The sequence below is a fragment of the Crocodylus siamensis genome, chromosome 3 (assembly GCF_052110815.1).
Source record: "Crocodylus siamensis isolate JL-2025a chromosome 3, ASM5211081v1, whole genome shotgun sequence".
Classification (NCBI taxonomy): Eukaryota; Metazoa; Chordata; order Crocodylia; family Crocodylidae; genus Crocodylus; species Crocodylus siamensis.
In genome coordinates, this window is record NC_143397.1 from 35,475,575 (window position 1) to 35,500,565 (window position 24,991).

General features: G+C 43.1%; 1 protein-coding gene across 3 annotated transcripts in view; it reads right to left on the minus strand.

Moving 5' to 3' along the window:
- The window catches only part of ARHGEF28 (Rho guanine nucleotide exchange factor 28), a 227,931-nt gene that overhangs the window by 198,085 nt on the left and 4,855 nt on the right, over window positions 1-24,991 (minus strand). For 2 of the 3 annotated variants that reach the window (XM_090038114.1, XM_090038116.1), the window contains exons 2-4: window positions 19,355-19,402; window positions 17,546-17,627; window positions 16,876-16,919 (exon numbers count right to left, since the gene is read on the minus strand). In XM_090038114.1, the coding sequence (XP_089894240.1) occupies window positions 16,876-16,908 (33 nt within the window). In that variant the 5' untranslated portion in view covers window positions 16,909-16,919; window positions 17,546-17,627; window positions 19,355-19,402. The remainder of the gene's footprint in view (window positions 1-16,875; window positions 16,920-17,545; window positions 17,628-19,354; window positions 19,403-24,991) is intronic. The other variant, XM_090038115.1, reaches the window with a different exon arrangement.

A 24,991-nucleotide genomic window follows, 5' to 3' on the forward strand; every position in this document is an offset into this window, starting at 1 on the left:
GGGAAAAGCTGCAGAGCAGAGAGCCCCAAGTAGAGGCACCACTAAGGGGGACTTGGGGGCTATAGCCACCCCAAAATTCACCCTAGCCCCCCTGTAGCCTTTCACAGATTTCATATTTCATAGATTTCATAGACATTAGGGCTGGAAGGGACCTCGGGAGATCGAGTCCAGCCCCCTGCCCAAAGGGCAGGAAGTCAGCTGGAGTCATAGGATCCCAGCAAGATAAGCATCCAATTTTCTCTTGAAGGTGTTCAATGTAGGTGCTTGAACCACCTCCGCTGGCAGACTGTTCCAGACCTTGGCGGCTCGGACAGTAAAGAAATTCTTCCTTATGTCCAGCCTGAAATGGTCTTGCAGGAGTTTGTGACCGTTCGACCTCGTCATCCCTTGGGACGCTCTGGTGAACAAATGTTCCCCCAGATCCTGGTGGTCACCCCTGATAAACTTATAGGTGGCCATCAGATCACCCCTGAGCCTACGCTTTTCCAGGCTAAAGAGTCCCATGTCTCTCAGCCTGTCATCGTAAGATCTGTTTTCCTGACCTCTGATCATGCGCGTGGCTCTCCTCTGGACTCTCTCAAGCTTCTCCACATCCTTTTTGAATTGTGGAGCCCAAAACTGGACGCAGTACTCCACCTGCGGCCTCACCAAGGCCGACTACATGGGGAGAATGACGTCCCGGGATTTGCTCGAGAAGCATCTATGGATGCAAGCCAGCGTTTTGGTCGCTTTACTAGCCGCAGCATCGCATTGCAGGCTCATGTTGATCTTGTGGTCAATGATGACCCCCAAGTCTTTTTCTTCTGTAGTGCTAACCAACGTAGCACTGCCGAGCCTATAAGGGTGCTGCAGGTTTTTCTTCCCAAGGTGGAGAACCTTGCATTTTTCGGTGTTAAACACCATCAGGTTCTCGTCTGCCCATTTGCTGAGCTTGTCCAGGTCAGCCTGGATCACCCGCCTATCTTCTGGCGCGGATGCTTTGCCCCAAAGTTTGGTGTCATCGGCGAACTTGGCCAGGCCACTCCTGACTCCAATGTCCACATCATTAATGAAGATGTTGAACAGTATGGGTCCCAGGACAGAGCCTTGAGGGACCCCACTGGTCACAGGGCACCACGATGAGTGACTGCCATCAATTACAACCCTCTGGGTCCGACCATGGAGCCAGTTTCCCAGCCAGCGGATCATGGTGGAGCCAAGGCCACAACTGGCCAGTTATCCCATGATCACCTCTTGGCCAACCAGATCAAAAGCTTTTTTGAAGTCAAGATATATGACATCAATCTCTTCTCCCTTGTCCAGGTGATAGGTCACCCGGTCATAGAAGGAAATGAGATTGGTCAAACAAGACCTACCCGCAACAAACCCATGCTGGCTATCCCTTAGAATGTTAGCCTGGGCCTCCTTAATAAACTTTTCTAAGATCTTCCCCAGGATAGAAGTCAGGCTAATGGGCCTGTAGTTAGCCGGATCCACTCTCCTCCCTTTCTTGAAGATCGGCACCACATTGGCCTTCTTCCAGTCTTCGGGCACTACACCAGAGCGCCAGGAGTTTTCAAAGATCTGTGCCAGGGGCTGGGCTATGACGCTCGCCAGCTCCTTGAGTACCCTGGGATGCAGATTGTCAGGGCCAGCTGACTTGAAGGTATCCAGCTTCTCAAGGTGTTCCTTCACGAGGTCAGCATTTATGAAGGGTAGGGGATCCCCATCACCTGCATCTCCCTGTCCCATAGGAGGCATGGGCATCCCATGGGACTGATGAAAGACTGACCCAAAGTACCTATTTAATAGGTTGGCTTTTTCCTGGGCGTCAGTTGTCAGTTGACCCATCTGGTTTAGCAGGGGTCCAACGCTGCCCTTGCATTTCCTCCGGCTCCCCACATATCTGAAAAAGGACTTTTTGTTGTCCTTGATGCTTGAAGCTAGTCGGAGTTCAGTTGCAGCCTTGGCTTTCCTGGTTTGCTCCTTGCAGGACCAGACCAGCACAGAATAATCCTCCTTGGAGGCGAGTCCCATCCTCCATCCTTTGTAGGCTTTCCTTTTTAGCCGCAGGAGGTCCGCTAGGTCCCTGAAGAGCCAGGAGGGTTGCTGTGCCTTCTTACTGCCTTTCCTCCGTGTTGGAATAGATTTAGCTTGTGCATTGAGGATTGCTTCCTTGAGAAGCAACCACTCTTCTTGAACTCCCATCTCCCTGGGGTCACGGTCCCTGAGGGCCTGACCGACAAGCCTCTTGAGCTTGTCAAAGTCAGCTTTTCTGAAGTCAAGGACTTCTGTGTTGCTGACTGACTTGCCAGCTTTATGGCGGATGGTGAAGGTGATCAGCTCGTGGTCGCTGTCACCCAGCTTCCCATTGATCACTAGGTCGCCGATTAGGTCATCCCCCATAGCAAGTACCAGGTCGAGCAGCGCTTTGCCTCTCGTTGGCCCATAGACTTCTTGAGTCAGGTAGAGGTCATCCACGCATGAGAGAAAGCTTTGCGACCGCTTGGATTTTGCTGAGTGATCTTCCCAGGAGATGTCCGGGTAATTGAAGTCACCCATGACAACCAAGGTCCTGGAGCAAGCGGCCTCAGTTCAGTTCCCGGGCGAACTCCTGGTCAAGCTCAGGACTTTGAGTGGGAGGTCTGTAGTAGACTCCCACCGTTGTGTCCCCTGTGCCGTATTCCCCATGAATTTTACCCAGAGGGTCTCTAGCTGTCCATGCTGGTCGCCAACATCAGCTTGCAGGGACATGTAGCTTTCCTTCACATAGAGAGGAAGCACTGCTGCTGCCATCTGCCCACCCTGCACATCTGAGCCCAGCTCCTGCCCCCCACCAGGAAAAAGCAGATATGACCCCTGGGGCCCCAATCCCGCAGCAGGCAACCCACCTCCACAACATGCACAAATCTAGGGGGGCACATGCCCCCCCATACCTCCCCTGGGGGTGCGCACAGTGACAGGAAGGCACCCTCCCCACCTCTCCCGCATCCCCTAGATGAGCCACCCATGGTTCCATCCCACCCCCAGCTCCAGAGTTCCATTCACCACCCTAGCTAGGCAGTGCCTGCCCCACTCCCTCCTTTACTGTGAGAGCCTTCATCTGCCCCCCCCCACCACACACACACTCCCCTTCCCCCTTCCTTTCCACAGACTTACTTGCTGAGCACTGCTCTCCATGCTGTCTGGCTGCTTTCCTGGCCATGCACATGCTGCAGCTGCATAAAAGCACGTAGCACCCAGAGGCCCCAGTCAGAAGGCACATTATATTTATCAGTGACATTATCAGCTACACAGGCCAAAAAAAGTTGAACATTAATCGGCTAACATTTCCCTTTTATTAGTGCCAGTCCAATACCTGACTGATATACTGGTGCACCTCTAATAAGTACACCATGACAATAAGAAAAACCCATATACTATATACATAGAGAATTTGCACAGAAAACTTGCTAAGCAAAACGCAGCACAAACAGAAAATCTCACCTTTGTGCAAGATGAAGATAACATGGCAGAAGGTTGATGATTGGGGAACAGAGGCTGCTTAGAGCTGTTCCCATGGTTGATGTCAAATTAGGAAAAGAGTGAAGAGAGGGCAATTCTTACTTCTCAAAACATTAACATACAGGATGTCTTTATCAAGGTATCACTATAACTTGGTGGATGAAAAATATTTTATTCTTTGAAAAGAAACAATAAATGCTACAGCAGCTGTTGCCAACTCTATGCTTTGCTGGCTGCTTCATACTACATCCAAAGAACTTTTTTTTCCAATATATTTATTCACAAAGACAAAGCATGCATTTGTGTACACAAGGTAACAGAGATGCACTCTTCAAGCATGATGTGCAGCAATTCATTAAAAGCAATGCGCTTTATCACACTAGCCAACATGGAGTCCTTAGACATCAGTGGTGTCCAAGGCATTCCACTGGTGGTGCACAGATTGAAAAATTAAATATTGAAATATTTTTTAAAATCTTCAACCTTGATATAAGATTTTGGGGTGAATGCAGGGGGAGGCAGTCTATGATATATAGGAGGTCAGACTCAGTAATGTAATGGTCCCTTTCAGCCTTGGTTTCTATCCATTTTGTATATTAAAAGAAGTTTAAATCAGGACAATGGAATTAAAATCTATCTGGCAGAAGACAGGAGGAAATCTAAAAGACCATTTATTTATTGTACAATGGAATGAAAGCCTTCTGAAACAAAGGAAATCCAGGAACAAGAGGCAGCTTTGGGCTTATCTTCATTGCAAAGTTAAACTTGAATGCTATCCCTAAATTTAAGACCTTGTTCTTAACTCAGCTGCAGTGGTGCCTTGAATTTGAGTTCCCTCTCCATTAGCTAACATTCAAATATATACAACTCAACTGTTAATATGACAACTCATAAGTAAAGCTAGTTTGCATCTCTATTTAAATTTGCTAGCCCTCCAATTCTTTCCCGCAAGCCTTATCATTGACCAGAAAGAAGTTACATTCTTCCACAGTTCACTAGGACAAATTGATAGTCACTCTACTACTATAATGCAAAAATCCTAACATGCCCTGAAAAGCTTAGTGCATGGGCATGGATGCATAACTCAAATGTTATCTAAATATTCATGCTGCCTTCACTCCAGCTATGCTAGATCAAGATACTGATTATAGCGTAAGTTCCATTAACTCCACAACAACAAAAACATATACAAAGAACTGAGACTAAACCAAAATTTGCTTAAAACAAAAATGAAATTGGGCAAATGAAAACAGAAAACTGGACCGCTGAGTGTTACAGAGCAGTTGCAAGAAAATGACAATGGTCAAAGAAAACCAAACCCTCCCAGCAGCCCAACCCCCTGCCTCCTATTCTGTCTGGTCTTGACCCCAACAGTCAAACCCTCTAATCACCAGCACTTAACTCTCTTCAGCACTGTTTCCCAACAGGGAACCTGAGGACCAACCTGTTGCATACCTTCTGCCCCATTCCCATTCACTCTCTACCTTTTAGTTTGTTTCTGCCTGCTGATCCATCTCTCTGCTCCTGCACTTCTTCCACCTGCAGCAGTTATGCTGGAGAAGATTGTGAACAACAAACAAAACAGAAATTCACAATAAATTATTACTGCAAAAACTGAAGAAATTTTGGGCCCCACATATATGTGGATGTTATGTCATATAGCTCTGGTGTGGTTGCATCTGGAACATTATGTTACAGTCCAGAAATATAGTGTTACAGTCCAGTCCATGTCAGAAGAATTTCAGAGCAATTAAATTTCCAAGATAGCAACAGAGTTAGTGCATAAAAATAAGTTTGGCAGGATTTGACTTTTATTAGTAAATGCTGATAAATGATTTCACCTCATACTCACAGACTAACAAAAAATATTTCCATCATTAATCATCAAAATTTATAGAAAGAGAACGCAAGAAAAATGATGGCTGATGGAGTACATGACAACAGCGGGAGAGGTCCTCCAGAACCATGCTGACTATAGTTTGGACTGCAACTCCCAGAAACCCCAGGGGACTGGGAACAAAGCAAGAGGAAGTAACAAAGTGGCCTACAGAGCTACAAGCAAACACAGCCAGGACTGATGGGGCTCTGCTGCTCAGCTGGAGACAGTCCTACAGTAGTTATGTTCGTCATGTAGGGCAGTTAAACTGTCATTAATAAGTTGTCTGCCCCCCACAACCCTAGTTTCACACAATCCTGAAAATTTAAAATCAATAAAAATCTAAATAAACGCTGAAAAATAACATTGAAATCATCTATCAAAATTATAAATAAAATAAAAATCAAATTCTGCCAAGCCTAATAAAGGAGGACTGAGAACTGACTACTTATACTACACCTTCTAAAAGTGTCATACAAGGTGATGACAAGGAAACATAACAACAGTTTGTAAATACAGTAAAATCACCGTTTTCCAGCATTCTACATAATTCTACATTCAGCATTCCAGCCGTAATAATCTATTCACTGGAATTTCCAGCCGGCCAGGTTGGGTGGGCGGAAGCTTGCATGCGCCCACCACCACCGCCCACTATTCTCTGCTGTCACTGCTCCGCGTGTGGCTGCCACCGCCACCCCCCCACCACACATACTCCACCTATGGCTGCCTCAGATAGCTGAAGATTTTACATAACCAGCAACTGGCATTCCCCACTCATGCTGGATAACAGGGATATTACTGTATTCAGAAGACTTAATCATCACAGATAGCCTAACTAACTCCTCTCTAAGTACAGACATTCAAAAAGCCTGAGGCAAAAATCGATTCAATCTAGGCAGCTTATTCTTACACAGCATAGGTAGAACCGATAACCAACTAAACTGATGCTTAGTTTTCAGTTGGGTTAGTGCAGGCCCCCCTTCCTTTCCCAAGCCATTGTGCAGGCCAACATTTAAGTTGTGCAGGCAGCTTCTATTACACTTAGGCCACGCTCACACACACAAATATGGATTGACCTTGAAATTCAGGGGGTGGAGGGAAGATGAAAATAGATCAGTAAGGTATTTAATTCTGTAAGAATGCAATCAATGCACAATTTAAAAATTACAGGAGGTTCATTTGTGCCTTTGCATGAAGTCCATATAGGACAAGCCATTGTGGGGGCGGGGGGCGGTTCAGGAAGGGAAGAATTCCCTTCAGCTCTCTGGGGCTGCCCTGCACTGCATGCAGCATGACCAAACCACACTGCAGGCTGGATTCAGTGTAGGCCCAATCTGTAGGCCCAATCGAAATCAGCGCCAGTTCCAGCACAAAGAGCTAGGTCCAGAGCAGGTGTCACACACAATACACGCCCCAAACCTGCCCCCCACGCTCTATGTAGCACATACCCTGGACTAGCCCTGCATGCACTGTATGCAGTGTGCGCGTGTCAGATTCAGCCCCGTGTGCGGTATGTGCTAGACTGGATCCACATGCCACATGACGTACATGAGGCTGGCATGTACTGCATGCAGGGCTGGCCCAAGATCCACAGGCAGAACCACAGGTCAGGTGGTAGGGCTCCTGCATCTTTGATACCCCTGGCTTTAAGAGAATAAAAATTCAGAAGTCTATACTGAACATCCAGAAAACCTTACTGAAAGTAAGGTGTAACAGGCCATAGAAGAGTTTGTTGAAAACACTTTCTTGGAGAACAAAAAATAATATGCATGTCAAACAAATAGAAACATAAATACTTTTTAACAGCCTGAACCACTGAACATGCGGGACATGACATAGGCCTAGTTAAAAAAAAAAATTTAACTATTCTATTACTAATCTATTACACTGAAACCTCTGCTTTAAATTTAAGATTCATGCCAAGTGATTTGTGTGTCTTACCAGTCAGTAAATGCCTGACCATTTAAAGGGCTTCTTTTTATATCTAAACTATAGAAAATTCAGAATGCAACCTAAATCGTCCAGCAAAATGATCAGGGCACTGCAGGACACATCTTGTCAGATCCAGTTATTTTCCTTCATACCTTTTAAAATAGATCCCATTGTTTTAAATTCATTTCCTCAGAGGCTCTCATTTTGGCAACAACTGTGCATACAAATGTGGAACAATAACTGTGGAGTCTTTTATGAGCACACCAAGCCATCCACCCACTAAGGACCTGACCCAGCTCCCACTGCAGTCAGTGACAAACCCCTTACTGAGTTCAGCCCAAGCTGGGTCAAATCCTTGCATTATGGCTCTGTATATTAGTAAATGTAAACCAGAGACTTCAAATACATTATAAAAGGTCTTTATATTTTAAATATGGTTTGCAGTTTGTGTGTCTTAAAGTCACTATTCAGTATCACAATAAATTTGTGAAAATCTAAATTATGGGCCAGACTGTGCTGAACCCTAACATGTCTTAAACATGGGAGTAAAGATCCCCCTCATTCTCCTTCAACCTCCCAGGGGCAAGAAACCAAGGAGTGGATAAGAAGGAACTGTGAGTAAGAAGAGTTATGCCCTAAGGCACTAGCCAGGAGAACAGGTTAGACGTGGGAAAGTTGGGGGAGAAAGTGCTGTACTCCATAATATAAAGTTACTCTGACAAGCCCACAGCATAATACAGAAGATCAGGCAGGAGTGGCAACTCTGGAAGGCACAATAGCTCGCTCCAGAATGACAAACCTCAACTTCACTGCCCTGTCCTATATGGACTTCATGCAAAGGCACAAATGAACCTCCTGTAATTTTTAAATTGTGCATTGATTGCATTCTTACAGAATTAAATACCTTACTGATCTATTTTCATCTTCCCTCCACCCCCTGAATTTCAAGGTCAATCCATATTTGTGTGTGTGAGCGTGGCCTAAGCATAATAGAAGCTGCCTGCACAACTTAAATGTTGGCCTGCACAATGGTACTGAAAATGTACCCATGAAATTTTGACTTGTGGGTACCTGGTCCGCCACCCTCACCTCCATTATCCTTTCTGTTAGAGGAGGCCACTGGCCCCAGATCCAGGCCTGCTCTTTTCACACACACACCCTTCCTCAACTGGGCTATTCCCCCCATCCCCCAGTCCCTTGCTCCCCCCCTCCCCCACCCAACCAGCCCTGTCAACCCTCATCCCAACAAGCTGCTCTGGGTGCACCCACTTTTTAACAATGTTCACTGCTGCCAGAGCCAAGCAAAAGTCCTGGTGGGGGATGTAGGTTCACAGGGGGTGGGGGAGTAACTTCACCCCACCTGTGGGTCACACCTGCCCCCCCACCCCTCACAAGTCGCACCTACCCCCTACCCCTCATGGATTGTGCCTCCCCCACATGCCGTGGCAGACCCCTGCCAGACCCCCAACCCTCCCCACTAACCCTTCCATCCTGACTTACCTGGTTATCAGACAGTCATTTCGCCTCCCCCTAAAGCCCCAAATGTCTGTACTTAGCCTTGGTGCTACCTACTAATAATGATGCTATGGTGAATTTAACTACTTCATAGTCAGTGTAACCAACTCAGTTTTTTAATCAGTTTATTCCTCTCATAAAGTAGTTTCATTATTCTATACTTATACTGTATATTAGTAGAAGTAGTAGCAGCAATTGCACTTATACTGTCCTGGTACAATTCTTTACTACCTGAATCACAAAATGATCCACGTTGTAAACTACAAAACTCCTGGGCGATTCATATTCTGTTGCGTTTCTGCCCCACAGAAGTCTGGGAAGTTAAAACTGCAATGAACAGCCAAAGATCTCAAGAACTTTGAAAGTAAATCTGGGAACATGTTTTTTTCACTCTCAAGTCCTGTTGGTCTATAACATAATCTTTCTATCACTTGCCCATATTTAATCTTTTTATTCTTTGTATTTTAGACAGTTGACAACTAGCTGTCCTTAAATTAAGCCTGCTCAAATACCCTCTACTCTAAGCTTCCCATGCACAAATAACTACAACAGGTTTAAATTTAGGTCCAAGGGAAGCATGCCAACTCACCCTTCAGGAATCAAAATATCCTGAAGTAAGAAAATAATTAAGATGCTAATGAACCTGGCTGTAGTCCAGGTGTTTGCCCAAGCACCCTTGCAGAAAAGACCTATACTTTGAAAAGGTAACAAAGGATCAAAAGAACTTTGAAATGCCTGTACAGAAAGGAAATCAAAAGATTGTATATCAAGGAATAATTAACTAACATGTGCTACAATGCAAAAACCCCTTTAAGAACAGACTACATATATATGGACAGCTGAGAAAAACATTCAGTAAAGATTCTGTCTATGCTACCATTTCTAATATCCCACTCTCGTTATTAGAAGCAAAGTTCCAATACTAGCAATGATGTGGCTGATGCTGTTTTTTGCTCTGAGCACATTTAGATGCCACTCTAATTGAAACTCCACAAGCTGGGCTGCACTAGTTCTTCCACGATTGCTACTACCTAAGCTGAGCTACCATTACTGGTAGCAGTGGAAAGTTAGGGAACAATTAAGATAGGGTGGCAATTTGAAGTATACTAGGTACTCCACACTATCTCCCCATCTGAATGTTTTTAGTACATATTGGGAGCAGGAGAGCTTTCAAAGCTTTCACAGTTTCAACAGTTCAGTAAGCTACCTTGCACAAAGGCATTCCTAGTGCAGACCAGGCCTTAATGTCAAAATATGAGAGAGGTAGGCTGCCATAGTGTTAGAGCACTAAGCTAGAATTTGTGAAATCTGGATGCAAGTCTCTGCTCCACCACAGGCTTCCCATGTAACCTTGGGAAAGTCATTAACACTGTTCTTAAATCCTCATTTATAACATAAGAATAACTACTTCCCTATCTCCAATGCCTGTATGGACAGTGCATTCAATGTACAAGGAATTCAAACATTACAGAGAATCATCAATATCCAAGACAGAAAGAATGAAATTAGCACACCACTTTGCCACAAAAGCTCTGACAAGAAAGGAACATACGTAGTCAGTAAAGATTTAAGAAAATACACATTTCCTGCAGAACATTTTGCACCAAAACCGCCCCCCAAAACCCTACCCTTTGAATATTTCCTACTGATAAGCTTGGGAAGTTTCACAGAAAATTGTATTTCATTTAAATAAAAAAGATTTCTCAAAACAGAAATATCAGTTTTGTTTTCTCAGTTGAAAAATTAGGTTTTCCAACACTTTCTTTCCAGTGCTAAGAAAGCAAGGAAACCAAATACACTTTTACTTCCAAAAAACTTAAATGACATTTTTAATCATAGCAAAGCAAACTATTCATTTATTTTTTGCACTGTCAGTACAATCTTTTTCCATTTCAAATTATCCTATTAACAAATGAAACAGTTTGTCAACTTTTTTTTTTAAAAGAAACATTTGCACAAAATTTTGTTCTCAATTAAGCCACATTTCCCATGGGAAGCTTTTTACGTGAACATTTTTGACCAGCCCTATTACTCAGCTTTTATGTTTGTAAGGTACAGAATCTTTGCCACTATCCTCTGTTACCAACATAACAAGCATTTATATAGCAACAGAAAGGAGACAACAGATTTAAATAAGAGAATGTGATTATAAAAATGATAAAAACTGGCAGGGAGCTCAAGAGGCAGGTATAGTTACTGAAACTATTGCTTGCTTCACCTTTTTTTTAAAAAACAGTATTTCAAGTTGTCACTTTTCATTTAACAGCTCCGCAGTTGATATGTAAAATAGTTTTCCCAAAGGTGCAGTGATGCAATGCTAACAGGAGTAAACAGCATTAATGACTTACTACTAGGCAAAGTATCCCATGTGGAAAACACCCAGAAAGAATCCAGGAAATGCCATTAATTTAAATAATTGGACATAATGACTAACTGTTCCTTTGGGAGGGGCGGGGCTCTCTACCTACAAAGCCAGCAGGAAGAAATCAACCCAGCTCTTACGGTTTACAGAGCAATTTTGTCGATAATTATCAGGATATACACATTAATCATACATCCAGCAAATATTGGAAGCTTGTTTTCCAATTAAAAAAAAAAAAAAAAATCAACACCTGACTTATAATTATATGAAAAACAGTAAGAACATTAACAGTCTCCCACAATGCAAGAAATAATAGGTCTGCCTGGTTAAAAAGTTAAAATACCAGGGTGACTTGGAACCATTATACTGAATTCAAGAAGTTTATGTGGGTGAGAGACAGGGTGAAAGACAAAAACATCAATCTGTCAGGAAAGCACATTTTGAGGGGGTAAGGAATCTACCAGGGTGCCACAGAAGCACTGAAATCAAAGGAAGAAAAAAGTAAAATGGAGCTACAGTTCTCCATTGGTTCTTTCCTAGTAGATTTCCAAGATCTGCAGGGCTGAGGACATAACTCAGTTGGAAAAGACTGGGGCAACGTCCTAATGTTCCTTTGAGGGAGTGAGTTCAATCCAAACCAATCCATTAAGAGGAGACCTCACCTTATGGTTAGAGCAGAATCTTGCATATATCAAGACATGCACAAGAAGACCCAGCATCTCCATATTTCTTTCCTGATCTTCCTTCTCCACAAAGGGAATATCTACAGACCCTCAATACTCAATACTGTATACTTTACAGATGTACCTCTCCTTTTCCCTTGTCCTTCTGACAGTTTTATTGCTCCCACATGCTCTCTACTCCATGACACCATTACTCTTTCTGAAATCCTTCTGGAATATTTACTTGGCCACTGCTTAAAGTTTGTTTCATCAATAACATTGCTAAAAAGCAGCTGGTTTAATGCTACATAAGATCATGGCTTTCCTGTAGTGCTAACACATTTTCAATTAAAAGAACAAACTCATTGGCTCCCAGAGTTGAAAGCCTTCACCATGTTGTGTTTCATCAAATGTTCCTCCTCTTCAGAGTTTCTAGAATTACATCACTCTGCTTTTAAAATATTACCATATTTACTTGAATATAAGATTATCTTGAATATAAAACAACTTCCCCAAGAATTAGATTTTATATATGGAAAATGCAGAAATTTATTATAATTTTCCAAGCATAGAACCTAAGTATTGGGGGGCTGTCTTGAATCCTCCCCCCGCCCCACACACACACACACTGCTACAGCAGGGAAAGCAGCGACTGGGGGAGAGGAGAGGGGAAGTCAGATGATAGCCTTGCCCTCTGCCCCTCCCACAGTCTTCCTGCCCCCTTACCACCCACCTCTGCCTCTTCCTTCCAGTTCCCCAGTTTCTGCCTCTTCACCTCCCCCGCCTTACTGTCAGATGCTGCTCAGGCTGCTCCATCGCAGAGCACAACACACGGAAGGTCAGTCCTTGCCTGGCCATTCAGCAGTGTCAGTGCAGCAGGAGAAGGATTTTCCATGTGCTGCATGCCAGGGGGAGTCCGCAGCCTGAGCCAAAGCTGAGCTGATAGTAAGGGTGGGGGGGAGGTAGAGGAGGAGGGGGTCAGAAGCTGCAGAGGGAAAATGGAGAGGAAGCAGGAGGCTGCTGTGGGTCTGACTTGGGTCTGAGGTTCAGCCACCTGCTGCCCATTCTACTTCATATACAAGTATAAGATAATGGGCTTTTTCTCCATTCTTTTGCAGGGGGTGTATCATTTTATATTTGAGTAAATACAGTACATTTATTACATAAAACTGAAACAGCAGCTGCCTAAATACAGTACTTTTCCATATGTGACAAGATGGATTTATGCTATGTTAGCAAATGGACAGATACCACATTCACTAGACTGCTAAATGAATAATCTCTGCAGTATATTCTTTACAGAAAGGGAAAAATAAAATAATAAGGGGAAAAAAAACCACAGAAGTCATTCCAAATTCATTTTATATCAGTTAAAACTGCATTGATTCAAGCAGTATGTCATAATTATCATGTGCCTGGACTGAATAGAAAAAGCTTTATTATATTATGCTATTTTATCATCATTTAGTAACCCTAAACTTTCAACAAGCTTACCAAAAGAAAAATTTGTAACAACAACAATACTTTACCTATTAGAAGCCAGAAATATGTCCTTCAATTAAAAGAAGGACGTGTGTTTGAAGTCTTTAAAATGTTCTCTTCCATTATAATTTATTTTTCAAATCATAACATTTATAGGTTCTGTAATTGGATTTTTACCCTGTTGCATTACAGGGAATAATGCATTACAATTTACTACTGAATTGTTTTCAACTTTCAGGGGTATAACTGGCAAGTTCTGCATCCTGGGCAGTGGTGGCACACAGTGCAGGAGCAGCAGCCAGAGGTTTCCTGCTGCATAGGGAAATATCAGCTTTTTTATTTTTTGCTGGCAACAGGTGTCAAGCAACCATTTAAACACCAATTTGTCAGAACTCTAAATACCTGCAAGCAAGACCTGGAATCAAAGCCCCTGCAGGCAAGGTGCAAGGTGTGTGCGGGGGGAGGGGAGGGCAGGGAAAGGAGTGAGGCACCAGTGCCCCCTACAACCTATGTCCTTCTCACCCACCCATTGTTATGCTACAGTCGAGTTGCATGTGCTCAGCATACAAATATCACAGTTTTGCATCCTTGTTCCTCCACCACTATCAAAAGGGACTGAAAAACAAAATAGGGATATACTTGAATCAATTCCAATGGAGATATATACCCACCCCTTCTTGAGAGCCTTCTTTAGAAATCTCTTTCTATACATTTTTATGCAGGGAATTTTAGACAAATTCAACAAGCCAGAGAACTGGTTAATGAAAATAGACATGAGATCTTCACAAAAAAAAACAGACTTTGCCATCTAAACTAAATATTGATCTGTGTTTTCTATGAAAACTACACAAATAAAGCAGGAGAACCTATGCGTATCCTAAAGGAAGCTTGCTAAGAGAAAACAAATGCCCCTGCTTAGGGGTGCACTGATAGAGATTTTGGGGGCTGATACCCAATATTTAAGGAGGCATATCAGCCAATACCGATCCTATTTCCAATACAACTGCCTTCAGCTGGTCAGAGCATTGTGGTGGAAGGGGAGGGAGGAAGGAAGGGGTGTGGGAGGGGCAGATCAACGCCCCCCCTGCAGTGAGGGAGGGGGGAGGGGCAAGAGCAGGTGCTGCCCAGCTGGGGCAGGGGAGGGCTGGAGCTGAAGCTCGTGGGGAGGGGAAGGCAGCTCCTGCCACTGCTTGCACCCCAGGAGGGTATGGGGGGGGGGGGCCATGTGCCCCTGGGTCTGGGTCTGGGCAGGGTGGGATGGGGCCAGGGTTGCACAGAGCTCTTCTCAGCGGGGGCTGGGCTCAGAGCAGGCACTGGTGGCGCTGGGAGAATGCTGCATCCACCCCAAATTTTGTCGCTTCTCCACTCTCAGCGCCACCACCACCCAGCACAGGTCCAGCTCTTCCCAGCATGTGGGTGGAGGTGCAGCATTGCCTACAATTCCAACTTCTGGCAGACTTGCAAAGTTCATCAAGATACCAATCACCCCAAAACTGCTGACACACAACTTATGAAGTTCTTAAATATTTATCAGCCTAGGCCTTGACAGGATCTTTGAAGGTCAACCAGCCACTACCTCCTTACCCAACTACAATGCAAAATACTCCTATTTGTAGGGCCTGATTTAAATCTTGATTTCACATTTTTTGTGAAAAATCAGAAAATGAAGTCATTTACATGAAAAATGCAATTTGCAATGAAATGCCACAATATGGCCACTTGCTGAGGAGTTCCCAGCAGGTTTCCTGCATGCGGTGGAGCTGGAAGCAGAGGCGGGGCCAGCAGTGGGTGAGCGGCAGCAGCCCCCCATGTGTAAGCAGGGGCAGGGGAAGGGCAAGGGCAAGGGCGAGTGAGGCTCAGATGCAGCAGCTGCCCACACTCCAGCCCCCACAACCTGCCTTGAAACCCTTTTGCCCTCCCCCCATCCCCTATTGGACACTTCTGATTCTTCCCCCCTGGTCTGACACTGGGGACTAGACTCAGCCAGCCAGATGGCCCTAAACCTGCCCCCTCAGCCAATCAGGGGGTGTGTGGTGGGGGGGAGGACATGAAAATGGTAGCCCCCACCATGATCAGGCTATGATATTTGTGAGCTGGGTCTGTGATTTAAACCACGCCCTTCCTATTAGGGCCCCCAGTGAGCAAAGAAGTTTGTTTCAGACAAACAAACCTACTGCAGTTTGTATCGGGTTGAGAATCGCTACTGACATGCTTCCCATGGCTCAAACCTGATAGGGGTTCTTAATGAGTCTGATACGTAGGTAAGTTCCTCCAACAAACTTCTTACGACTTGGGAAGAGATTTGATAAGCCTCCTAAAGCCAATGAATGGTTTTCCTCTCCTATGAAGTAAAACGGTATGCCCTGCTAACCTTCCCTACATCCTACTCCCTACAGCCCTTAAGCTTCAAACATCTGCACAAGTGTGAGCAAAAGCCCCCACCTTGTGAACCATCTTCAGGTCTTCAAGGAGACTAAAATCAAAGAGAGCTCTGGAAGACTTGCCAACTTCTCCCTTGCAAACCTCTTGCTGAAATTCTCTTTTTTCCCATTGACATGCCTCTCTAAATCATCAGACTATATTTGAGGACTATTTTTGCAAAAGAAGGGCTAAAGATATAATTGTTAATGAACAACTCCGGCGGTCGTTTGACACCTAGCTTGCTACAGCAGATATTCTGAAGTAAGCATTAATAATTCAAAAGTTAACTAAATTCAAATTAAAAAGTGTAATAGTATAAACTTTGGTCCAGAATCTCTCATCACAACTTAGAAGCCCAGCAGACAGTTTTGTGCACTGTGGATCACATCTTATTCTACCTGTTAGCTGCCTAGCTGTGATATTATTCCACCATCCCCAAATCAATGAAAAAAAATGTTAACACATCTTTTATAAGGCACTATTATCTCAGCCTGATGACTAAGCCTGTGAAGAGAAGGACCCAGCCAGCTTGGCATTAACTAACTGTTTTGGGGCTTGAGCAGAGTATACTGGGATCACATTTAAATGCCTCACAGATGGAGTAGACTACAGATGTGTAGGCCCTGATTTCTAGGCTCTCATCAGTTGGGTGCTTCTTGAACTTTAACAAAGTTCCTTTATTTTTAATACAGCATCATTCAAAAGTTTCTTATCCAATCATTTCAAATTTTGTAGAAATATTCTACCTTAGTTCAAAATATAACCTACCAAGGTTGACTGATATGACTTACTGTGCATTGATGAGAAGGAAAGTGGAGAGAATGGCAAATTTGGACTTATAACAGGAACTGCTATAACAAACTACAGAATGGCTGTCATCCCCTCATAGCCAATTAAATTCTAAGAACTGTAATTACTATATTAAAAAGGTAGACAGAAATGACTGTGAAGGAAAAATAGGTTACACTCATTTCAGTAATGTAAGACATACTATTCAAAGAGTACCATACCTACACACAACAGAATTAGAAAATAGCTCGAAGTCTCAATCAACCAGAGAAAAGTTTGTTTCATTCATTCTGCCTTTGAATAAGCTAAAGAAAAAGCTTCTTAGGGCAGAAGCCTAATGTCACAGAACTTACATAAAGAGGTACTTCAGTGCAGCTCAACTCCATTGTCACAGCATCTAGATACAAAATAAACCAGAGTAATTATCACACACTGAATCGCGAGGTGTCGATATCAAGTTTTTACACTGTGCCCATCACCATAGCATCTAAATGTCTATCACAATTAGGAAATTAAATGAGACTAAATTTATCAAAAATACAGTTCCTATGAATTTCTCTACCACAAGGAAAAAATGCTGGTGTAAAATGAGGGTGTCATTTTTAGTTAATGTGTGTTTTTTTATAGCGTGCATAACAAACACAACATGTCAGTGAACTTTCAAGTCCAACTACTTAGACATTAATATTGACAATAAATGAAGCAGTAAGACTTGTTGAGTATAAAATCATTAGAAGCAGAAAAAGGAGTGTTATCTGCATCTTTGACATGCAAATTAAAAAGTATCTGGGATTTTGTAATTCCTTTACATGAGGCATCCAAAAGGCACCAAGGTCTTTATTTCTGGTTACGCAAAGCACTTCAAAATGAGAAGCAGTTGCTTACAAAGTCAATGAAAATATTTTAAATACAGTCATGATAACTAGGTTGATGTCTAATTTTATATTTCAATTTCTTCTTTCGCTGCATCCACAAGTACCATTGCCTAAAAATAAAACTCTTAAAAAATTAGAAAACTCATACCAGAAACAACTCCCCATCGTTAGAAAAATCAAGGTGGATGAGAAGTACTAGGTACAAATATTCTTCAGCTTACCAGAAGAGACTGAAAAAGAGAGAGAATCTGTCTTAATAGAAGTCTGCCTCCACTCAGATGTGGTTTACTATTAGAGTTGAACATTTTCCAGGAATAACATGGTTGTGTTGTGCATAGCTTGTTAATGCATACGTATAGCCTGCTCTGAGGTAGGTATACTTTGAACGTTTCCCCTCCTCCAGGACTCATCTGCACAGTTTCCACCAAAAAACCCTCCTTTAGCAGACAGTTTTTGCAGACTATTTTTTGCTTGCACACAAATAAATCTTGCAAAGGCTGGATATTTTATGCAATTTTTTACACAATTTTTTTTTGCCTGATCCTTAGTCACAAGTGCCAAGCCATAGTGAACCTTTATGACAAACTTAGTAGATCCCTTCCTACACTGGAACCATTCAGGAACCATTCTGAAACCAAAGTCTGACTAGCAGACCAGGTTCCCTGAAAAAGACTGGTCAGCAAACAGTGATAAAATCAGTCAGCATTTAGTCAATAAATGGGCTCAGATACAAGACTCCCTTAGTTTGGCAAAGGGGAGGGAGTGCAGGCAGAAGAGAGGGGGAAGTAAGGGTTTGGTGCTTCATTCTGATTGCCAAGCACAGACAAAGTTCTTTATTCTGCAGCTGGCCCTGAATATGACCCTAAAACTAACTACATATCAAGCATGCTCATGTTTGTGCAGGGTTACAAAAAATAACTCAAGAAGCTTTTCCACACAGGATAATCCAATCCAAAAGTGCCACATTACAGAAAAGATGAAGCCCATTAACTCCTATCCTGGACCTGTCATCAAGTCACAATTACTGCCACCAGCAGTGTTTATAAATCAGCCAGCAGGAAACAACATCATTTAATATCCAGGCATTGTGCATGACAGCAAAATGAAAGGCAAGTCTGATCTGCTTTTGCACTGTGACATGCCACCTAACTGAACTATAACTCTGCTCTCTACGCTGTTTGCAAGGGAATCTAACATGTTCTCATCTGCACAAATGATCACACTGACTAATATTTCAACCTAAATTACCTCTTTTATAGTATGAAAGTTGGTCTTTGCATAAACTGTTGTAGCACTTCAACAAAGAACAAACACACACACAAATCTAATGCGTGCGTGTTTCAAGAGTGCACACTACTGTCCTCCTGCCTCCTGTGAGCATGCAAAGTATGGGAAAGGCAGGGTTCCCTGTATAAGCCTTTTCACATGCTAGGTCTTTGTGCGGAGAGAAACGTCATTTAGTCCTTCCTTTTGAGGATTACAATTGTGCAACAAACCTGTACAAGTCTTAATTTCTGAAAAAGTTAAGTTCATACCATATCCAAAAATAAAAATGACCAGAAACCTGGGCTTCAGACTACCTTCCATTCCCTCGACCTTCATTTATATTCTGTGTTATAGATCAGGAATCAGCAGCCCTTTTAAGCTGCAGGCTGGAATGAACCAATTTGGGTCAGAGTCAGCCAGGAAGACAGGAGCAAGGACCTGGCAACTGCTGCCATCATTTCTCCCTGCGGAAGCAGGGAGAAAGTGCCCACTACCCAAGCACCACATCTGCAGGCTAGATCCAGCCCACAGGTCATAGGTTGCTGCCCCGTTACAGATGTTTGGGGATATGGTGGTTCTCTTCATACCTGCCTGTAAAGTGTCTAGCATAATACTGATGACAGACAATAAATAATATAAATAAGTAGGTCATCTGAATTTCAGTTTACCCTGAGCAATGATAGTTTCTTACCTAGTAGAGCTGAGTAGCTTAAATGGCCAATGTTGGTTTGATTAGCAACTGGAAAAAAATGAAAAGATGAATGACCATGCTAAGTTATTACAGTTGCAAAGAGATCTTGAATTTTGTGACCTTTCCAACATAAGATTTATAACAATGTACAAACCAATCCACAGTTTTTATTGAATTTCTAACTTAGTATTTTCAGGAATAGACTGAACTGGTATAACTCAACATCAGGATTTGAAATTTACTTACAGTGAAGTTAAAAAAGTGTCAAATCAAGTAATTCTGCTAATATTTTTACAACCTAATAAATAACTATAACTTGCAAATGGTATGACTTTATCAGAATAGTATATATTGGGGACAAGTCTGGTTCTAGTGCTTTAAAATCTGCTGCTGGTTTCTAGAAACAAACCTTCTGATAATCACCATTTTATAACTGCATTTCCTGGAAATAAAAAGGTACTTACTGGATTCTCTTTATGCTTCCCGCATAAGATCTTGTTAACATATCAGCACAAAAACAAATGCACAAAAAAAATGAAAAACAGAACTCTTTACTTATTATCATACATTGATGTTTAGAAGAAGTTTTACACAAATAACCCAAACCCTTCCCCTAGCCCAAGTGCTTAGTGCAATTAAATCAGCTCAATGCTGGAATTCAGTGTGTGTGCACACATGTGCGTGAAGACAGTTGGGAGGGGGGGAGGAAGGGCAACCGAGAAGTGGCTTTCCTCACCCAGGCCATGGAGCCGAATCAAAGATGCCCTGGGACAACTGCTTCAGCCTAAAAAATATCTTAGATTTCCAGGACACTGATAACACAGTAACATATAATTCATGTTCCAGGAGACAAACTGGTGGCTTCACAAAGTAGCAGATTCTCCACTGTCCACCCCCCACAACACACACACATACACACAAATTGCATTACACATAATTGTACTGAGTGCCACTAAAAAACACTGTACCCAATGAGTGCAGAACCAACAGGTTCCTGGCATTATCCATACAACATCCCTCTACGAAACAGAACTACATCACTTCCCCTATGCCATAGAGCCATCTGCAAAGAAATGGGTAGCATTTGCATGTAAAACAGCAAACTTTCCAGTTTCAAGCTTTGCCAGTCAAACTCTCATTAGCTACAACAGAAGCGAAATCAAGCTATAAAGAATTCCTTTTTATATGCAAGTTTAATTCAGCTTAGTAATGAACATCATAAAACTGCATTATGATGCAACATAGTATGACAAAGCCTGGTGTACATGTATTTAGTCCACTACTGCTGAAGAGCTAAGTGTATGTTGTGTACCAAATTATTACCAATTTACACCATCCTGCTACTGGAAATAATAGGAAATCTCTGCACTTCATAATTGTTGTAACTGAAAGACACCATAGAATATAATTAGCAGTGCTTATTAACAAAATTTTAAAATAATAAAATATACCTAACAGAAGTTTTAAAAATCTGTTTCCCCCATTTAAATAGAATTTGCATTTCCCATCTCTCCAAATCTACCCAATGTGATTAAGATCATAAATTTCTGACGTTTATTAATGGATTTGTTAATGTATATCCTGCCCTATCCAAAAGGCCGAGAGGCTCACACTAAACAGACAAACAAGTTAAAATTATGTTAACAGCTTTTATGCAATCATTTCTGTCCATTGATATTTCCCCTGGTCTCTCACAATTTATTCTTCTCTAGTCAACTGAGACATGCATATACCCAAGTTTTCTTTTAACACTGCTGCTTCTAACGCTGTAAAACTGCAGAAGGAAATCTGTAGCTGAAAAACTTAATGGAAATAGGTCTCGAGTCAATACTGTTTAATGGAAAAGACTTTGATTATCAAACATTTCCAATTTACACATACTAGAGAACTTAGAGAAGGCAAAGTGCACAGAAAAAAAATCTAGTAATGATACCTTTATTCCACTTAAAGGTGATTTTCATTCAGCCACTTTGCTTTATTAAAAGGTTTTTTATAAAGAGATTTTCCATTATTACCATTTGTATTGCACTGACTGTGTTTACAGGGTTGGAAGGCACCTCAAGGGTCATCTAGTCCACTGTCCCACTCCCCTTCTCTCTCCCACCCCTCCATGCACAGATGCAGGATTGCTGTTCCTAAGCCATCTCAGATGCTTCTCCAAGCTCTTCTTAAAGCCCTCAATGAAGTAGATTCCACACTTTCCCTAGGCAGTTGTTCCATTCTTCAACCATTCATATGGCAAGATGTTTTTCCTAGAATTTACTCTAACTCTGGTTTATCTCATGTCCTGCAATCCATGGCAAGGAAGAAAAAATTATCTACATTTTCTTTATGGCAGTCTTTCAGTTATTTGAAAATGTCCATCATATGTCTTCCCATAATCTTCTCCTCTCCATATTTAATTCCTTTGGCTTTTCCTCATACACCTTGTATTCCAACCCCTTTATCTTTGTTGTTTGCCTCAGAATCCTTTCCAGTTTCTCTGCATCAGTGGTTTTCAAATGTTTTTGGCTACATCTGTCCTACACCCGAAGTGTCTCTGCATGTTCACTCTTTAGAAAGAGTACAGGTTTCCCTCGATTTATGCGGTACATGCATTCCTGGAAAACTGCGCATAAATGGAATTCACATAAAGAGATTCCAATTTATAATGTAAGAAATAGGGATACATTCCCACAGCGGTGAGGGAGGGAAGGAGTAAGAATGGGATTAGGGACAGGGCAGGGGGAAGGGTGCAGCACAGCTCATCAGCTGCTCCCGGGGCTGCAGCAGGGAGCAAAGTGGAGGGAACTGTAAGTGGGTATGGGGTACAGGGTGCAGTTCTTGCTGCTGCACACACCCCAAGAAGGCTGTGGGCTGAGGGGCTGTGCCAGGCTCTTCCCAGGGGCAAATGCCCCTGGCGCTGTGCGCTGAATAAGAGTACGCTGGGACCAGTGGCAGCAACAAGCTCTTCCCAGTGCTCAAGGTGGAGGACTGCTATCACCCCAAAATTCACTATATCTGCCCCCAACTTGCCCTTCCAGTACTGCCGCAGGCCCCAGCCTGCAGCGGCAGCCTGTTCTCATTCCGTGCACATATTCAGAGGCACACGCCCCACCCCCCAGGAAGAGCCTGGTGCAACCCCCAGCCCACAGAACCTCCCGGGGTGCATGTAGCACCAAGAGCCGCGTCCCCCTGCCCCAAACCCACTTACAGTTCTCTCTGCTTTGCTCCCTGCTGCAGCCCCAGGCCTCCACTTCTCCCCACTCACCCCAGCCCCCTCTGCAGTGACCCAGGAGCAGCCGATGCCAACTGCCTGCAGCCATCGGACTATATCATGCCCCAAACCCTCCAGTGCTCCACTTGTCCCACTCACTCCAGTACCTGCTGCAGCAGACCTGGAAACAGCCAACACTACCTACCTGTACCACAACACAGTGCAGCCCAGGAGCTGGGGTGAGTGAGGACAAGGAGAGCCCCAGACGGTTCAGGGCACGGTGCAGCCCAGCTGCTCGCAGCAGGAGCTGGGGTGAGCGGGCCCTGGCCCCACAGCCCTTTCCCCTTCCCCCACAAACTTACCTGCTTGGGGCGGGGGGGGTCCTATCCCAATTGCATAGGAGTGAATTTACCTTGCATATAATGAATTTTCCGTATAAAAAGGGTCATCGCATAAATTGAGGGAAAACCTGTATTGACACCATCGCCAATGCACAGCAACACCACTACGCTACATGGCCGACTAACCAGAAACTCTACCACCATTATTCAAATTGAGGCATGTGTCCCTTGGCAAAGTACCATGTATCCCAGTTCGAAAACAGTTCTGCATGTTCTTAAAGCGGGGCACTCAAAACTCGAAACAGAGTTCCAACTGAGGCCCAAACAGCATGAAGTAGGGTGATACTTTCACATCTTGCATGCAAAGTCTGATTACTGCAGACCAAAACTGTATCTGCTTTTTTATGACAGCATCACTGCTACCAGGCTGTACTGATTTAAATTAACTTAAATTCACCAAAAATCCCAGATATGTTTCTTACCTGTCATGATCTGACAGCTGCTTGCTAAATACAAAAGAGGGCATATCTCCTTACCTGGAGAAGTCAAAGAAAGGCCTTGACTGACCCGAAACTCAGTTTTTGACCCCCTTCCCTCACACAAACAAGTTCTTCAAAAGGACATATAGGTGGAGGTGAACAAAGGATTTAGGTCCCTGTGATCACACTGGCAGATCCACACAGTGCTACTGCACTTGGAGCTTCATATATGCAAGAGGCCTGCCTTCTTGGTCCAAATGCATAATGCAAAACAGGGGCCCTGGTCATCCACCTTTTCCAGAGCCTTGCAGCATATACAGCAAAGTATAAAGGATAATATATTAAATGAATACCTCCTTTGATTTTAAAACTGCATGTAGAATAACTGCATGTTCTCTTCAGACAGCACTTACACGCTCTTTTTCTATAACAATCCTCTGAGCCAGACATATACATCTATCTCCCCATTATCCTAACACTACAATTCAGCCACCAAACTATACACAGCTAGTAATACAGTTTTACCATTACTTGTAGTATAGTAGCATCCATCAAGACTATTCACAGACTCGGACCTCCTACTAATAAGTATTATACAAACGTAAAGCAATAGGACAATCCCTAAGAGGGGTTTAAAATTACTTGGTCTCATACTTCCACAGTAACCTTGACAAACTGATGAGACTCCAGTGTGGGGCTCCTAAGCTAAACATTTCGAACAAAATAATGTTCACCCAATGCTTTATTCCAGCTAATATAACAATCAAACCAAATTATAAATTTTCCCTCCACTTACATTCAGCATGTACATATGTATACAAAAAACATCTATTAAGGTTTCTTGATCATCGTTTCTTATTCAGTACAGAATGTTCTTTTGTGCACAGCTGCTTAGCCTGGACCAAACCAAACAGTTTTGGAATAATTCACTGAAAGGAAAAAATTAGCCAGTTAAAACAAACATGCAATAACTACTTCATTCCAAAATTCATAAATTCGTACCTTCAAAGCCAAGGTTTTCTTGACTTTGTCATACTTCTAATCTTTATAAGGATGTAGATCATGAACAGTATAGACACAGACACACACACAGAGCTAACAGCTCACTGTCACATTCATTTACTTCTTTCTAATATTATTCAAAGTGGGTATGTACAATTACTGCACAGCAATAAACTCTGGCACCTGCTGTGCCGGAGTTTACTGCTCCCAGGGGAACTATTTGAACGTACGCCTGGGAACACAGCACGAGCTGGGTTGGAGCAGGTCCGGCTACCTCTGGAGGACAGCCTGCCAGTCCAGGGATGTTCCGACCTGGCTCAACGTGCTTCGGAGGAACTGGCTGGGCCACAAGGGTGCTCCAGAGCAGGGCTAGCTGGCAGGCAGCACCTGCACTGAAGCACCCTCATGGCCCCAGCCAGCTGCGTCAGCGTCTCCACATGCAGTGCTGCACAGCAGGGTAGTACTTATAAATACAAGTACTACTCTCTGCTGTGGAGTTTTTTTTCCCATTTATTTTAACATAATAGCCCTGTACATGTAGATGCCAAGATGTTTACTGCAGAGCTAGTCAACTCTTCAATAAACATTTTGCGTAGACACACCCAGTGAAAGGTAAAAT